This window comes from Anser brachyrhynchus (genome assembly GCF_964034855.1).
Source record: "Anser brachyrhynchus genome assembly, chromosome: 5".
In the NCBI taxonomy this organism is placed as follows: domain Eukaryota; kingdom Metazoa; phylum Chordata; class Aves; order Anseriformes; family Anatidae; genus Anser; species Anser brachyrhynchus.
Window position 1 is genome coordinate 34,830,406 of NC_137699.1, and position 19,002 is coordinate 34,849,407.

At 39.1% G+C, this 19,002-nt stretch overlaps 1 protein-coding gene across 2 annotated transcripts in view; it reads left to right on the forward strand.

Moving 5' to 3' along the window:
• The window catches only part of RMDN3 (regulator of microtubule dynamics 3), a 44,538-nt gene that overhangs the window by 19,959 nt on the left and 5,577 nt on the right, over positions 1–19,002 (forward strand). For both annotated transcript variants that reach the window (XM_080594351.1, XM_080594352.1), the window contains exons 7-11: positions 9,394–9,469; positions 10,451–10,528; positions 12,801–12,899; positions 14,828–14,881; positions 17,597–17,677. In XM_080594351.1, coding sequence (XP_080450477.1) covers positions 9,394–9,469; positions 10,451–10,528; positions 12,801–12,899; positions 14,828–14,881; positions 17,597–17,677 — 388 coding nt within the window. The remainder of the gene's footprint in view (positions 1–9,393; positions 9,470–10,450; positions 10,529–12,800; positions 12,900–14,827; positions 14,882–17,596; positions 17,678–19,002) is intronic.

A 19,002-nucleotide genomic window follows, 5' to 3' on the forward strand; every position in this document is an offset into this window, starting at 1 on the left:
GAAAAGATTTGGAGCTAGTCTAATTTAAGAAATTAATGTGGTTTTTTTTTTCCACTTTCTCACCATACCCATGTAGTACAGATATACTTGTTAACAAAATACTGCTGGAGGACCTGCTAAATTGCTTATTGCTCTTACTTGTATGCCATAGAATAGCATGTTCTGCTTTCCGCTGAGTCATTTATGTTTTAAATAAATGTTTAGTTACAATCCATAATTTATTTAACTAAAATAAATACTTATTTACTTAGTACACACACCAAAGTTATACGTAGGTATACTTGGGTGTCGTCATGCTTGGCATGGAGTTAAAGTCAATAGGCCAGTTTGTATATTAGGAGATAGCAGTTTAGTTGTGGTGGATTGAGAAAAAAAGTTCATACATTCAAGTAAAATAATCATAGAATGGTTTGGGTTGGAAGGGACCTTAAAGATATTTAATTCCAACCCCCTGCCGTAGCCAGGGATGCCACCCACTAGATCAGGTTGCCCAGGGCCTCATCCAGCCTGGTCTTGAACACCTTCAGGAATGGGGCATCCACAGCTTCCCTAGGCAACCTGTGCCAGTGCCTCACCACCCTCTGAGTGAAGAATTTTCTCCTAACCTCTAACCTAAATCTCCCCTCTTTTAATTTAAGACCATTCCCCCTTATCCCATCATTATCTACCCGAGTAAAGAGTCCCTCTCCATCCTTTTTATAAGCCCCCTTTAAGTATTGAAAGGCTGCAAGGAGGTCTCCCTGGAGCCTTCTCTTCTCCAGGCTGAACAGCCCCATCTCTCTCAGCCTACTAGTTAAAACAAAACAAAACCTGCAGAAACAAATCTGTGGCTTAGGAAAAAGCATTTCTCTCTTAAACGCTTTAACACATTTGTTAATTTACTTAACTTTAAGCAGTTTTAAACCTTGGTAAGAGGAATTTACATGCACAAAGCTGCCAGATTAGTTGTTACACCAGAGCTGATGGTCTACGACTGCATCATTAAGTGCTGAAGTAGTCTCAGAATCCTGTCCAAGTAATTAAAAAGTCGTTTAGATGAACATCGGTGAGCTATTTAGTCCTACGAAGTCCTTGCACCTAAAGCTTAGGGTGGAAAGTGATGAACGTTTTTTTTTTTTACCTGAACACAAGTGGAATTAGTGGATAGGTTTAAGGCTTGTGAGGCTGGAGGAAAGATAACTGAGAGGAATATAACATATCCATACACTGAGTGACAAGGAGTTGGTGGAGTGGAAACACTTTCTTCCAGAGAAAGAACTAGATCAAATAAAGTTGTTAAGCATCAGACTCAAACAAAAGGAAATAGTTTACATCAGGCTCAAACAAAAAAGTTCTTTACATCATGCCTACAGTTAAGCTGCAAAAAAACTTTCCCCAAGCCATGGTGGCTACTAAAAGCTTGTGTGTTTTCAAAAAGTAAGTGTCTGAGTATTCTTCAAAGAGCACGTCCAATGCCTGATCCAAAGAATATTCAGAGGAAGTGTTGTTATGTGCCTGCCTTCTTACTTCATTATCTATGCGTCTGCCATTTTCACTTCCAGGAAAAAACAACTTGAGATAGTGTGGTCATTCTTGTATTATTTGTTTGCCGGTGTTAATACCTTTATTTTTGCAGAAATACAACATGATACTGACCACAAGTATCAGAGTATGGGATATCTTGTTCAAAATCTGTCATCTTTTAACACCATTATCCTCAGTTAACCCTGCAGCATTTATTATTCTCATAATAAATCTCATGTCTTCAGAGCTTATTTTAACTTTATAAGCTATTCCATGCAGGTGGCATCTTTAGAGCTGGTAGCCCTTTGTGCCTCCTTTTTTTCCTGGAACAGGAAATCTGCATCTGTCAAACCTTTGGGCTCAGTAAGAAGCCCACTATAAGGAGTGAAGTTCAGCATGTTGTTTCTGGGTGAACATTTTTACAAACAGGCAAGAGATCTGAGATTCATAAATACCTTCCCAGTTACAGAGTGAGTGTAAGCCTTTCCTTCAAACCAGCACCCTTGCTGCAGGATTTGAGGTGCCATTCCTATAGCCTTCGTCTTCTTCTATAACTGTGCAGTCTTTCTCTGACAGCAGGAGGCAGAGCAAATTGATACATCTCTTAAAACCTCTGTCTTATGAGAAGGAAGAGTTGTGGACCTTAGGGGTAAGTTTTTCTGGATTGTATTTCTCACCCTATACTTAGCTGATTCATTTCCCTGCCTTTAGCAAGCCCCCCAGCTGCTTGGAGGAGCATGTGAATTCCCACTAAATTAGCATTGTTCCTATTCTAAGCCTTGTTTTACCTGGTCAGAACAACAGCTAGAGAAGGAAGGAAAGAATATTCTCGTGCAGAAGTCACCATGAATTACTAGCTGTTTAGTTCTTTTGTAACTGGTCCCAAAATTGAAGATGCGGTCTCAAATGCTTTAGGATTTACAGTTGGTCATGCTGAGTAACAAAGCATCTCTGTAGGTTTGCTTTCCTTGCTTAGGCTTGCCTTCAGGGTAAATGTGAGCAGCTGAAAGCCCATTTATTTAAATGTCTGTTGGTTTCCAGAGGGGGTTTGTAAAGTAGACCCTACAATTGTCAAATATTTCCATACCTTATAATCATTTTTGGTTTTAGTATGATTAGTCTTGACAGTGTTGTCATTTAGAACATTCATTCTCAAAGACCTGTGTTGATGGGTGTTGTTCGAAGTGTATTCTCTCTATTTTTCTTATGTAAAGCTAGAAGTCTTGCCTCCACAGTATTCTCAAATCAATCTGTCTAGGAAATGTCAAGGTTGAAAAGAGGAATATTAATCTAAAAAAAATAATTAAAATTGGACTTCCAAATAGTTGTGTATGCTAGTTAATTCTGAGAAGTCCTGCTCCCTTGAGTTAGATAAAAGACATGCAGGTTTCTATGAACCAGTCTGACATGAAACAATCAGAATTTATAGCAGCATTATTTGTGGTTTTACAGCAGAAAGTGAAAACAAATATATTTATCTGGCTTAAAGAAGTTCATAGTAGTTGTGGATTGGGATGATTCCCCTCCCCCCAAGAGCAGATTGTATAACGAAAGTCTGTGGGATTTTGGATTTTTTGATATATCTGAAATTATAACCTTTTCTAAAAACTACAGACAGAACTAGAGAAGTCCAGATAGTAAATAGTGAGGAACAGAGTTAAGAAATAATCTCGTTTAGGTGGTAAAACCCAGATACTCGCTGTGTTTTAATACTGGAATGCAAATTCTGTTACAGAATTGTGCCAGGGGATGAGCGTTGCATGTTAAAGAGAGCATGGAATAAAGAAGTTAACTGTATCAACAGATGCCTGAGTATTCCTCTGAGTTAAATTCCATGCTGAAATAGAAAATACATGACACTAGTTGGCTTAGATAGTGACACGCAAGCTATAGAAAATCATGGCGCTCACATTACTGTAGTTTCTGCCCTAAAAGATAATGTGGGGAGACCACTTCTCATTTTGCTCTCTGCCAAAACTTGGTGTCATGTTGGAACATAATGTAGCATTTTTTTCTTTTTAATCGTAAATTGCATGATAAGAATATGACGGTGTCCCAGAGCGTTAAAAGCAGAGAAACAAGTCTTGATTTTGCATTAAGTGATTAGTAGGGTAGGGTTCAAGGTGTTATAACATTGCAAAACTATTTTATGGTCATTACCATAAAGGAGTGAGATTGAACATCCTTGTAGGAGCATGGGAAAGATTTCAGTAATTAATGATAACTTCAAAAGAAACAGAATGACTGCAAGGAAGCTTGAGTACAGGAAGAACCATGGGAGTAAAGTGCTTGCAGATAATTCAAAGCTTGTTTAAATGCAGTGTTTTAGAGGTTCAGAATGAATACTGGTTACTCATTAATATAAATGAAAGAAGCCTTTAATCATGGTACTTTAAAAATGCCATTTAAACATCAGAGGAGACTACAGGAACTACAAGATGTCTTTCAATGTCCTGTACAGTGGAGCAGGGAAGAAACTCTTTCAAGTTACATGTGAAAATGTGACAGGGAACCCTGTAAAGAAATTAAACACACTACTAAGATCTTTCAAAGACATTGAGATACTGACAAATATTGCCTGTGGTACACAATGAATTAAATTTGTATTAGTGTGTGAAGAGTGAAAGGTGGCAAATGCAATGCAGATTTTGGAGGGTAACAAGAGGATCCAGGAAACTACCAACTAATTCCAATTTCCTTGCCCACCCTATCACTGACAGCTGTGATAAATAAAAGTTGGAGGCTAATAACGCATGCCATCTTCTTGAGAAAATGCCATTTTTGTGCAGAAATGTTTCACAGATCTGAAGAAAGCTGCACGGGCGAGGGTGCTGCCCATTGACATTGTGTACTTGGAGTTTGGAAAGTCTGAGAAATTCTCTCCTGCACATCTGTGAATGATACTAAGCTACCATGTATAAACCTCTTTTGCTTAATAATAGGCTAAAAATGGGAAGCAGGCTCCTTTCCTTTGGTAAGAAAATGTCACTGAGCTTCTGAAACACAGAGCCAAAGGACACAGCGCAAAACCTGTGTGGATAAAGCAAAAAGCTTTAACGCAGACAGAAATCCTTGTGCGGTAAACCTTATATCTGCGTATGCATGAAAAGACTTCTTACCTACTGACTATTCACAGAGCTGAAGGATGCCATGCATGGTGATCTGTGTGGATCATTTGAAGGCTAAAATGTTATGATGTCTCAAAGCCTGGCATGACTCCCAAGGTAAAACTAAGCCTTTCATCTGAACTGGCTCGTTTTGGTACTGGAAGATAAGGGTTGGATATCATGGGCTTAGGTTCATTTCATTTACCTCATGCATTGTCTGGATGGAGTAGTTACAAGCTTTTGTTTTATTAGCTTGTGGAGATGATAATCAAGTCCATCTTTCACATAAGATATTCTTTAAGTTGTGAGATTAAGGCAGGCTGTAACCTTTAAATATATATTTCCTGTAGAAATGAGTTCATGTCTTTGGCCAGCAGTCAGTTTTCAGAATTTATTAAATGAAATGTTTTCAAAGGAGTTGTGGTAAGCATCCTGAAAAGTGTTCCTATATACAAACTTGGTTTTATATATCAAGGTTTTATTTTTGTATGTATATAATCATTTTATATATATTTACAGTTAAGAGTAGCTATAAGTATTTTTGCAAGTCAGAACAGGGACGAAGCTATTGTTCATCACTGCGGTTTTTGATGTGATCAAATACTTAAAATTTTTAATCTCCATGGGAAATTGAGACAGTAGGAAATTAGTGTTGCTCTAATCCAGAACAACTCATTGTGCTTAAATTTCTAGCATGTATGCCACCATCTTAAGTTCCTTTTTTAAGCCATCCACATGTATAAATTCACTATATCAGCATAAATGTTGACTTTCTGAAACTGGAATTTTATTTTCCTTGCTGAACCAACAAGGCACTCGATGAATTCTTACCCCTGTCTAGGAAGACGTACGGCACAGACGTATGACACAGTGAGCACAGCAGTGACATGGCTTTATACAAAGTAAACCAACATTTATTATGCAATTCGGCACACAGCCCATTGACTTCTGCTGCTGGTAGAGCAAAGCCAAACTTTGACTTGGGGCTCGCAGATGCTGCAAAGCTGGTGGAGAAACTAGGTTGTATGTATAGGATACAGAAACTCTGCCATATGCATGGTTTGGGCTTTAATAAAGGGGCATCTTCTGGTTGTGCAATTCCACTTCCAGTCGGAGCATGGTGCTCTGAGTAAATCAGAATGGGGAATTAATGCGGTGTCACTGGTTCCATGTGAATCTACACCTCAACCTGCTCGCCATGTTCTCTGGACAAGCCTGGAGGAGTACTTATGCCTTCCTGATTTTTAGCTCTGATCTTGTCTCCTCGTGTTTTGAGTTCAGGAAAGCCTAAGCTTGACCCCTTTGTTCCAAGCTCTTTATGACCAGATGGTCATTAATTTCAGGTTAAGTCACTGGGACTTCTGCTGTCTCTCCCAAGGTACTAATTCCTAAATAAATGATCACTTCAATTTCTGGTGTGTTTCACTGCAGTCTGAATACCTACATGCTAATTATCTGTCTCCTTCCCTTACAAGTGAAGAGACTCAGTGCACAGGAAGGTGAAAAACTGTTAATATTCATAAAATATTGTGCAAACTTCTAAATTCTTTATAAAGATGTATACTTTAAAAGCTATGCTTCTTTGAATTATTTACTTGATTTAAAAATGTTTTATTCTTCCTAGCCTTTAATCTGACTCTAGTAACTGGAAGTTGAGCTCCAACTATGGATTTTTATCTCTATGTCTGTGTGTGATGAAAGCTCTCTTGATTTACTAGCAATGCTCTTTGAATAGCACTGAACGGTTTTACAGGCAAGCCTTGATATTTTCAATTCCCAGCTAGTGTCGATTGAATAGGAATATGATCTAGCTCATTAATTTGTTGGGTATTGCAACATAAAATTACTTGAATAGATACGAAGCAAAATTTGATTTCAATAAAATGAAAGGATTTTCATGTCTTCATGCTATTGTCAGCGGTCCGACTTACAGATTTACTCATCTTTGGCAATATAAACCAAACTACATTTCACTTTTATCAGCTTTCTGCAAAAGAGCTGCTTCTCACCACTTCTTTCCCTTTCTCCTTTTATTCCGTCTTGCCTCACCATTTCTTTTTAATTTACTGTCTTAGGCAGCAAGGAGCACCAGCAGACTTAGCTAGTGTCTCTTTGAAACAGCTAAAAAAGATAAGAGATGTATTTGGGTTGGCAGGCTACCCTGACCACAAAGCTGGAGGTACTGGGCTGTGGAGAGCTGTGTATTTTGTGTGAAGAGGCCAACAGCTCTGCTTGTAAATGGGAGTCAGCCAGAGTGCAGCATTGAAAATGAAGTTTCAACAAAGTTGTGCGTTCTGAACTTGGGGATTTGGGCAGGAAGAGCAGCAGTCTCTCATCTGGTAGTATCTGCTCTCCTGTTGCATGGAGTTTGCTTTTCTAATGAACGGGGAAATCTTTCCTGAGCCGAGCTTTCTGTGGGAACTTGTGGTTTGACCAGTGTCAGCTTCATGAGTAGTTTTGGTTAATAATTTGTCCAGCAAATCTCGTAATGTCAGGTTTCGGTAACTGCTGAGACATCAATGTGAACAGTGTTTCAGAAGTTACAAAATGTTTACAAAAGATGAAAATCCCCTTCCCAAACTCATTATTTTTAATCTATCCTGTTACTGTTAGTCTTCCTGCAACTGAGTAGTGCCTCTCGTGACATTCATCCCAAGGCATTTCACAAAAGGAATTAAAACAAATAGCTTCAATATTGAAGGACAAACCAAGCTAAACAAGCAGAAGGAAAATAGAAAACCACACTGGGTTGCAGACAGGGAGAGGAAGGGAAGCTGGGATCTGAAGACCACAGAAGTCTCAGTACCGCAGAGTCTCGTGTTAAAAGCACCACCAGGACCTGGACCTCGAAGCACAGATACGAAAGGAAAGTTCATGCAAAGCTGGGTTCAGTAGGGTCTTCTCTTTCTGGGACTGGTGAAAAAACAGTTGAGGAATCTCTTGCTGCGTTTTTTTAGTTTGTTTAATGACAAAAAGATAGGACTGTTATTTACTGCTTATTTTACGAATGTTTCACTAGGCTGTTAACAAATGTAATATTTACCTTCTCCTGACAGCTGAATATGGCGCCTCTTGACATTGATGTGGTGGCTGGTGGAGGGATCAGGCTGGGCTCACTTCATGGCCCATTGGATGTATTGCTCCTCTGAAGACGTGTTAGACTTCCCCTGCAGAAGGAGGGAGTGGAATAAAGGAAGATTATGTGGGTAGCTTCCATTTTAAAAAGAAAGGGTGTTTCTAGGACTTAATGTTTTGTTGTGGGACCTTAAACCTGACCTAATTGTATGTAATGCCTACCCACATATTCAGGAACCTAAATAATGTGTTTGGAGGAGCTATATGTGTGCATCCAACAGAGCTATAGACTGCAAGATTAAGTGTATGAGAATAATTTATCTTGTGGTCTAAAAAAAAATAAGCTTTTTATTGGCGTGTATTTCTAAACCCTAGTTGTGTTCTGGTTAGGAATACTTTACGCAGGCTGTGTTTGTTGTGAGACAAGCTCCAGAAGATCGTAAAAACATTTCATCGTCTGCAAGTGTCAGATTATGGCAATGCAGCTGTGAACTTTTTTGGTTGGGTGAAAGGGATTTGCTCAAATAAGATCATTTTTCCGTTGTCGTGAAAAACAAGAATTTTAGAATCGAACCAGAGTTTTCCAAAAGAAAATTAACATCTTAAAAGAATGAGATAAACATTCAGGAGACGAAACTTCTTTGCATTGTAACTTACACACTGAAAATAGTTCTGGCAAGAGTAATAAGGTATGAAATGTTTTGTGGGTTTTCTTCGTGACATTGGAGAAAGTGTGCTTGGGGATTCGAGTCTTCTGACAGACTCCTGCACGAACATCTGCTGTGGTTAACCATCACCGGGGACTCTTTGGGACATCATATGATGAGATGAGACAGAGTATCCAGTCACACAAGCATGTGTTAGAACTGTGGATGTGGTAAAAGAAAGTTCAAGAGAGGTGTACTTGCATCTGTTTTCTTTTTTGCTTTACGGTTTTAAAGAATGAGACCTGTGTTGTTCGTTTGTCCCTCTGTTTTACCCAGGGGGTTTTAAGCCAGTAAGCCTATTTCAGAGAAGAGCAGCATGGGGAGGTGAGATGGGAGGGTGTAAATCCATGGGTAACCAAGCTTCCTTGCTTTCACTGCTCGTGAATTACCTAATTTAGCTGGGTACTGTGCTTCTCAGTCTTAAATTTTGCAGTCTTCTACTAGACAAAACTGAATTGGTGTGAGTTTGCAGCACTCAAAACATATTATTTTGTTTTCCAAGTTCAGTGGCCATGTGGGGCTGCAGGATATAGGTAGGTTTTCACAATATTTTCCCTTGAAGTAGACATCCAGTGTGCTGTAGATCTGCGTGGGAGATGGCTGTGCATCCTTCTAGTTAATTAGAGCTTTTAGCAGTTCTGGCTCTCACTGCTGTAGGATTTGCTCTTCAGCACTCTGTGTTTTGACGCAATTTCATTGCTGAAGGGAGAAATTTAGGGTGTAGAAGTGTGCTGCTCTAGTCTTACGTAGAAGGAAGACTTCAGCAATCAGTGCAGCAAACTTTATGTCACGTCAAGCCACTGCTGTTGACTCATTGACATCCTTTGAGCTATTTCTGTGCAATAAATACTTGCTGTGTATGTGGGCAAGTATGCCCTGCTTTCCCCAGTATGATGTGCAACTTAAACACACTTATATCTTCAGAGGGAAGATGCATGCAGAATGTAAATGTGTATTTAAAACTGACAATCTGATTTGCCACAAATGTCTCCTCCGTGCAGGTATGCTATTCTTTGCGGGCAGTTAGCGGAACATGAGAGCATTCAGAAGCGCATTCAAACTGGGTATGTTTTTAAGGTGAGTAGAAAGGACGTGCTGGTTTTTCTGTGAGTATTGTTCAATGCTTACTTCTGTAGTGGTAAGTTAAGACTGGCTCCAGCTTTTATTAGAGAAGTGATAGGTACCAAAGGGATGCTTTCAGTGGGTGGTTTGAGCTGAGGAAGGCGATTCCTGCGACACGTGATGGGGGTGACTAATTTTGCTTTGCAATTGTGCACACTATAATGGCAGAAAATAAAAGAATAAAAGTTTTGCAAATTAAAATACATGTATACAATGAGACTGAGAACTTCAAGCGTGAAATTACCATGTGTTAATAAGATACCAACTTTTCTTCACTAACTGCCTGTGAGCCTCTTTGTGCCCTAAGTAAGTGCAAAATAGTTATTTTTCACAGGCGATTGATCTGCCTCAGATTCCTTAATTTGCCTTTCAACCAGAACAGGAATATTATATTGCAGGGTAAGAGGATGCACCAGTTGCTACAGAACTGGCCACATAAAATTATTATCTTGTCGATTATTCACATGACCAGTAATTTGATTATGTCAAAGTTATGAAAAGCTGGTAGAATAAAGTGAAGGGCAGCTTCATTTTTTTAACATGTAGTTGTTTTTTTATTTTTTTAAATTATTTTTTTTTATTTATTTATTTTTAGATGTAGCCCTTAGTGATATGGTTTAGTGGAGGACTTGTTAGTGTTAGGGCAGAGGTTGGACTAGATGATCTTGGAGGTCTCTTCCAACCTAGACGATTCTGTGATTCTGTGATATTATTATTTTTATTTTTTTTCCTGAGACTGATAAAATGCTGATGTTCTGTGCTCAGCTGAAGCAGTTTTAAGGAAATTCGGAATATCTTTGTAGCTGTAATTTCACTAATTGCTGAGAAATTGTGGACTTATTCCTTTCCTCTTTCTACATAAGTTCATCTGCTCTTGTGGTTGTGGTATTTGCTTGTAACAAGAATATAATGTGTGTTGGTGATGATTTTCCATAGGAACACATCGATAAAGCGATTGCACTGAAACCAGAGGATCCAAAGTCGTACTATCTTTTGGGCAGGTGGTGTTACCAGGTGAAATAGTTTATTAATATTTATTACTGTTCTTTCTTCCTTGTAATTAAATTCCTTGTTTCGGTGAAAGACAGGTGGGTTGAAACCACCAGCCATAACCAGTGAGCACATTCTATTTAGTTGCTGAACTGGATATTGTATCAGAAAGTACCAATACGGAAATATCTTAGTTTCTAGAAGAAATTGTTTAAAAGTTGCACTTACATGGGGTCTGGAAATTCTTCACTTCAATCCTGAAACAGTGCCAAGAAGAGCACATCACTGACAAATACTGTCAGAAACCTCTTGTAACAAAATGAACGTGTTGTACGTTCATGTTCTTGTACGTGTAGCACCTCAGTGCTTTTATAAAAGCACTATTGAAATGTCTGCCAGGACATAGTGTCTCATTCAGATTTTCTGAGCTTTCCATCCAAATTGTTTTTTTAACTGTAATAGTAAAGTCTTAGGCAGTCCTTCTCCCTCATCAACCTCCTGTTAAACCTAAAATGTATACCTTCATACTGGAGTTACTACTTAAAGCCTTAGATTTTAAATGGTAGAGGTTTTTCTTGAGAGTTTATATAAATTCCGCTCCCCCAGTAGTGAGAGAGAAATAGTACAGAAAGGCTGAGTTGGTGATCAGGACAAGAACTGGCTGAGCACATTTGCAATGTGTTGCTCAGTGCTCACGATCAAAGGCCAGAAGGAGGCAGAGAAAGGTTCGTGGTATGGAAGACACACTGACTTTAAAAACATGAAGGAGTTTTTAAAAGCATGAAGAATGCAGTTTCAAACTGGCAATGTCATTTACTCTTGCTGTTGTACTACTTCTGTCCTGCAATCAAAAAAGGCTTTAAAAGTGCTTGTACCTCTGTGCAATGGAATGAAAGCTACTGTTTTTTTGCTGTTTCACTTATTTACTGCCTCTATTCTGCTCTTCATTTTTTCCCTGGTGGTTTTTTTTTGGGGCTCTTTCCAAATGGAAGCACTTTGCTAAAAGTATTCTCTCCAAACTACTAAAAATCGGAGCTCTGAAGGGTTTGGGGCTCCAATCTTTGCTTTTTAGTCACTGCAGGTGGCATGGGAGGTGAAATGGCAACGAATGGACTGGGAACAGCACTAGCTGCAAACTAGCTTACTGTTTCCCTTGCTTTATTCAGTAAAAACAAACTACCTTCAAACCTTTAAGCACATGTGGATGTAATCAAGGACATTTCAGGGCTGGCAAGAACTTCTGCACACAGTATATCTGTATAATCCTTTGCATGTGTTTCCTCTGCTACAGAAAGTATTGGAGGTATTAGAAGAAGTGTGCCGGCTGCTTTATATTTCTTGACAAGGAAAAGCTTAGAATCAAATGCCATAAATCACATTTAGTGCCTATAAAAAGAAATAAGAGTTTGCAGTAACTATCTACTTTTCAGTTTAGGCAACTTGAAAGTGCTTTGCTGCTGTCAGAAATGAAGTCACATTGCAGAGATTGTAGCTGAGATAATTGCCTTAGGTAATTACAGGGGAGCAGCAAGCTAAATCAGTGGCAGCTCCTAGTTCTTTATTCTGTTCTGGACTTCCTAGTCAGCCATGCTGCTATGAGTTAGCGCTTCTGCTAATTATTACAAGAATTACATGATGTTAAACAAAGATGGTCTTACCAGAAGTTAGAATCGTATGCATCTTTCCCCCAGTAAAATCTCAGGGAGTTTCATATTAGAGGAGCTAGGAGCAGTAAAGTAAGATTTCAAGAAATGATTATAATAGCTACCTGCATCTCAAAATGTGGATGTGTGTTGGTGGGAAGGCTTTAGCTGGCCTCTCTCAAGGGATCTATGATCTTTATGTATGATGAGAACATATTCTTGTACAAGATTTAATTTAGGAGACAGGAGGGCTACATCTGCGCCTTTGCTCCAGTGCATAGGTGAGAACTGCCAGGATCTGGTGTGGCTGCAAGAAGGAGGTTTGGGATTTTAGACCACCCACACTGTTACCCTGCTGTGATATTCAGTTGTAGAGACAAATCCTGTATTGAAGGTTATGCATGTGGCAGCTGATGGATGAAACTGCAGGTGACTAGTAGTGTAAGGCAGGGACAAAGGAAAGCAAAATTAGGTTCAATTCTGTAGCTGGACTTGCATTCTTGACGAGAATCTGCAGATACACCCAATATTATGGGCTGTCTCCTATGTGCATGAGCCAGCTACAAGAAACTGGATAATTCATTGTCTTTGTATATCTTTGCACATGCTGTGTCTTCACCGGGTTTGATAGTTTCATCTTACTGTCTCTGCAGGTTTCCCATCTGGGATGGCTTGAAAAAAAGACTGCCTCTGCTTTGTTTGAAACCCCTCCTACAGCCACTGTACAGGATGCACTGCAGAACTTCTTAAGGGTATGGAAATGTGATATGCAAGGGAGTCACTAACCTGACATGCAGCCATGAGCGTGGAATTTGAGTATTTGTATTCTGCTTAAGCTCATCGCTCTCCAAGTGCTCTGTGATATATTTCCACTGACTGGAGCCTGTGGGAGAAAAGCTGATGAAAGCGAAAAGTTTTGAACCTGTATTATAGAATAGCCCCACAGAAAAATGGGATTTTGAAGACCTCAGAACTAGATCCAGGGTGTTCAGAATTTTTTCCAAGGGTTTTGTTTTTCCTTTTAATATGTGCAAAAATGAGTGAATTCATAGTTTGATACTAAATATGTTTGTACTGTATTCTTTTCATGGTATGTAATACCTGTTTGAGCTTCTCCCTGGGAACACTTGCATAGACATTCACAATGTTCTGTCATTTTAGTTTTTGTCAATATTTTATTAAAACACTCTCAGATTAGGTTCTCCAGGCATTTGAGGACAACTCTTAAGCTTTCAGAGACAGGTTGCTTATGTATTTCTAGAAAGAAACTCTAAGGAGTTCTGGATGTCTTTTTTTTTTTTGTCCTCCTGTTATGAAAAATTAATTTAAGACATGGCCTGAGTCACATCTTAGAGTTCATAGCTCTTATTGCAAGGGTCTGCATGATCTGAGTGAGTTAAACAGACTGTCTTTGGCTGTGCCTGTGAGAACTACTCTTAAGCACCTGTGATGAAGCGTTACAGAAACAAATTGCCCTACCACTTTTATAACACAGAACACGGCAGTTCTGTGAAGTGTCAGGGAATATCATACTTATATCAATTTATTGTAATTTTGCCAAAAGGTAATTATGTGAGAGGTAAGTTTGTGATAGGTGTCTGCCCTAGGCAGTATACTTTTCAGCCAAATTTCAGCTAAAATGAACATATCATTTCAGAGAGAGGTTTGAAGCAAAGTGTTTTGCTTTTTTTTTCATTAGAGGAAAAAAAATAGCTGGTTGTTTTTGTTGTTAAGTTAGAGTGGCACTGTGGTTTGAAATGGGAACTTGGATTTTTCTGAGGTTTTGCTTTGGTCAAATATGAAGAGAGGATACCAAACCGTCGCTCTGGAAGCTAATTATACCCTGAACAAATTCACTTCCCATATGCTCAGCAGAGTCCACTTCAGCTTTCAGCCACAGTTGGCATGATTCAGGGGAATGGAAATCATCCTGAAATTTGCAGCTCTGGGTTAGTCACCAGCTGAATTAGGTCTAAGACCAGACAACAGAATTAACAAGAGGAACGTTGTCTGTCTTGTGCTCTCGGAGCTTCCTCTGGTACCTGGGCTCTGCTGCCTTGACTGAGTGCATTTAAATTTGAGTGCAGATGGGATGCGGGGTGAATCCAGGCATTTGTTGTAGGAACATCCTGGAACAAGGATGCTTGGAGAGTGATGACTGGCACTGAGCTGGAGGGAAGAAAGCAGAAGGAAGTTAGTAATAAGGAAATTGGGATTTAGCAGCCAGTAAGGAGGAAACAGCAAATTGAGGGAAGATTCCTGAGGTTTGGCACCAGCACATTCAGGAGAAGCCCAAGTGGATGAGACTGGTCAGGCAAGGAGGTGAAAAAGAGTGTGTGCACATGCAGGAGGAGGTAGTCAGGCTATTTCTGGGCTTCCCTTAGCTTCTGACTGCTCGGCTTTGCAACCTTACCGTTCTTCGTTGGCACTCACAGTAGGCAAGTGTATGGATGTTGCTCGCTGAGTCACAGGCATTTTATGAGAGAACAAGGACATTTACTAACACAGCCAGGCTAGCCTGTCAAAGTTCTTACACTATTTTATATATTTTGAAAAGTAGGATTTACTCATCTATTTTTTAAGAGATGTAAAAAACTTGATACAGGTTTTACCTGTGTCCTTTACATATCCTAATGTCTGCTTTTCTCTGTCTGTTCCATCCTCCCCTCTGCTCTTCTAGGTTGAGGAGCTGAGCCCAGGATTTTCCAAAGCAGTAAGAGTATACATTGCCAAGGTAACCAGTCACTCTTTGCTTTATTTAGTAAAGTCATATGTTCTAAGATAAGAAATATTTGTGTTAAGAAATACATATACCTTTTTGGATGGAAAGTACTAAACACATGTAAATTACTCCATGCAGAAACAAGATTTTAGAAGTTAATAACATTTCTTAAGCTAAATTATCTAGTGCAGAGGCATTGAAATTCAGGAAGGATTTTGTCTTTTGAGTCATCTGGTGTAGCATCCTGCTTGGCTCTTAACAGATAAAACTATACTATAAATACAATAGATGCAATTCTGTTCTATAAAATCCTATTCTAAGGCAGCAATGGTAACCTGTAAGCCACAGTTTGGAGGTTCAACCACCACCTTGGATTTCTATGGTGTATACAGGAAGATGATCATGAGGGAAAAGGTGACTATATATAAAGTGTCTCTATTTTACTAATACAGGTGCAAGTCTTAAGGTAATGATTAAATAAGCCATGAATGCCTGAAGCTCCTAAAATCTTTTGTTTATCATAGAATCATAGAATGGCTAGGGCTGGGAGGGACCTCAGAGATCAGCTAACTCCAACCCTCTGCCATGGGCAGGGATGCCAACCACTAGATCAGGTTGCCCAGGGCCTCATCCAGCCTGGCCTTGAACACCTCCAGGGATGGGGCATCCACAGCCTCTCTGGGAAGCCTGTTCCAGTGCCTCACCACCCTCTGAGTGAAGAATTTTCTCCTAACCTCTAACCTAAATCTCCCCTCTTTTAGTTTAAGACCATTCCCCCTTGTCCTGTCATTATCTGACTGAGCAAAAAGTTTACATTGAGTTTACCTTGAGGGAATAATTGATTTTGAACTCTTAAATCTTAAAACTGCTGCTTAGTTCCTATGTTTAAAACCCAAATAGCTTTGGAAGTATCAGCCAGAGTGGGCATAGCAAAGAGTAGCTGTAGTCATTCTCTGTGAAATTACTGAATTCGCAATGTCCCAAAGATTGTGAGCTTTATCAGAGTAGCACTCAAGTCGTAGTGTCTGTTTGGTCTGAAATACATTATTACTGGAATTGAGGTGGAGAATTTATTTCACAGTAAGTGTCTCGTTAAAGGGAAATGAAGGAGAGGTGGAAAACTCAGCAAAAGATGTGGTAGCCTTCACACCAGCTGGATTTTGTCCATGATGCATTGTAGCTCATTACATCTACTTAGTGAAGAGTCTATTAAGTAAATTAAACTATGTATTTGTACATCAGCTAGTCTTTTGTTTTGACTGCTTATATACCATAATGAATGTGCTCTTGATTGCTTCTGTCTCTGCTTGTAAATAGAGCCAGCGTTCATGCAAATTCAATATCTTTCCCTAAATGTCTTGTTTTCCATTCTTTACTCCATACTTGGAACTCATTTTCTGTGAAGTTAAAGCAGCAGCAAATTATTGCAAGTCATAACCTGAGTAAATTTTCAGAGTTGATGTAAAAAATTTGGGTTTCACTGTGGCTAAATTGTAATCTACATGGGCCAATATTTTTTTTATCGGGGTAGTATTTCACCACGTTTGGCAGTTGTGATGTGACTGAACTTCAGAAACACTCTGCGAACACAAAGTGACTTGGAAGTTAATAGGAGTACTTGTATCTATTTTTTTGTTTGTTTTGTTTTTCCCAATCCCAGCCTCTGTCATTTTGGATCACATCCTTTGTGGTAACATTTTAAAAGTTCGGTTTGATACAAATTGTTTTTAAGGAACTAGTGCTCTGATGAGTCACACCTCAAAAAAAAAAAGGCGTTTTATAGTCATCTACTGATATTTTTGACTGATATACAGAGACACAGGATTTGTGAAGGCTTCAAGGATGTCCATGACTCCATCTGTTTCAAATTCACCAGACGCAGAAATTTGACAGCGCTCACAGTAGAACAGAGAGTTCTCTTTCAGAACTATCCCATGATACAGGAAAATCACCAAAATACACACATGCACATACTCTGCAGTAACATTTAAGAGTCTGAAGTAATAGCCCTGCAGGAATTTTAACTCTTGTCATGATCCTAAATGAATGTATTTGTGTTTTTTTTTGGTGGCAGTTGCAACAATGATTAACTGATTTTTTTTTTTAGCAACCACTTCCTTTTAGCATGCTTATTTTGTAGTCCCCAAATGCCTACATGACTCTGTAGGCACCAAAAACCTTCGTGTTGCTTAAAAAGATAACTGTTTCTGTGCTGTTGAAGAGGAGTTCATGCTGACGAATGGTTCACACTTCCTGTAAAACCTCAGAGACCTGCAAATATGATATGTTACAGTGCTTGCAGTTGGACCTAATTTTCAAAGGCCTGGGGAACCAAAGCTACATAAAATGATATGCCGTCAGTACAGAGGTTTTATGATGAAAGCAGTGTGAGTAATAGTGGTTGTGTAAGTGGAAATAAATTAGACCATGGAAAATCGTGAAAATCACCTTAAAATCTTCTAACAAAAAATCTCCTTGTCCAAAACAACAAAAAAGAAAATCTAGTATTCCATAACCTGATGGTGATTATAATCCTTTGTGAATGAAGGACACTGCAGGAAATGTTGGAAGCCTGAAACTAGACAGTGCAAATGCTTAAGACAGAGAAACAGTCCTTTTTATCTGTTGCCAGGTTGCAGAATTGCTGTTACTTACAGCTGCTTGTTTTTCTGTTTTGTTTTGTTTTTCCTGTTTATCTCTTCTCACATTGTCATTTTTTCTTCACAGTGTTACAAGGACCTGGGGAACAATTCTGCAGCTCTTCTCTGGACAAATCTTGCTTCAGAACTGCCAGTTAATACAAAAGAGGTAGCAGTCTCTGCTGTTTTTCTTACTGACACTGGGATAGGATTATTTTCCAAGAAAGGAAAGAAACCAAAATTAATCTTACGTTGTATGCGTTTGACCCATCAAATCAAATGAGATTATGTAAAATCCTCTACATATTTGTTATGTGGCAAAAGTAACCATTGGGAAATTTTTGAAAATCCCAGTCATGTAATTTAAGGTTGAGGGTTTCTCTGGAAATCTGATTTTGCTTGTCTTCACTAGGTCATTCAACATCATATAAGATGCAATTACATTAATGTGTTAAATACTAAAGGTTAACTGAATTATTTCAGTTTAAGATTTCACGATTTTAAGTTTAAGATCTTATCAGAATATTTTAGACTATCTCTGAATTAGATTTAAAGAACCGAAGGTTGTAAACATTTTTATACCCCAGTTGTTTAGTAGTTCCTATCTGTTACTTTAAATGAAAGCTAAAATTTCTCCTCCACATGCTTCCTGTCTGCTCTTAGAAAATGGTTAATTTTCTTGCATGCTTAAAAGAGTTTGCTACATTGTATTCATGGGTGTTAGGAGTCTGCTTAACAAAAAACGGGACTTATAGCCAGAATTTAAGGTATTTGTTTTGGGGGGGAAAAATCAATAATCACACATTGATGGTGAGCTGCTTCTGTTTGCAGAGATAAAATTGTTTTATAAAAGATGTTCTAGCTTGCAAGCACAGGCCTTATAGTAGTTTGCTCCTTGGCGTAGATTCCTTTCTTTCGTTGGGACCTGCTATGAGAATGCCTAAAGCAATTCAGCAACATAATGAAAAATATTAAGAAGCTGAGAGTGTGTCCAATAGGAACTTAGAATTCCAGCACAACACCATACAAATACTCTGCTACTTCCAGGATTAGGCTGCAGACGCATTTGAATGCCCTGCACGTATTTAGCAGGTCTGTGTAACTGCAGCTTGTCAGCTGGAATATCTGCAAAACCGCAGAGCAACTGCAGTACACTTCTCAGTGCACCAGGGCTGGGGAAGGCTTATTGGTTTGGGCACTGTCACTCCTAGCCAGCTCGGTTCAGATGGGGGCACTTAAGCCGAGTGGTTGTCCTGGCTCTGGAGCTCTGTATTGTTTCTACTTACCTCTGTGGCTTTGGGAGCAGCCTAGATGGAACTCTTGGTGCCAAGTTAGCTCCTAAGCTCTTCCAAACTGGATCTCGTTGTGCAGAGTCATTCAGGAGTTTGTGTGTGCTGCCCAGCACTTTTTTTTTTTTTTTTTAATATCTAGGATATTGTGTCACTTAATTTTACAGAGTTCTGAGAGCAGACCCGTACTGTTTTTGAAACTGCT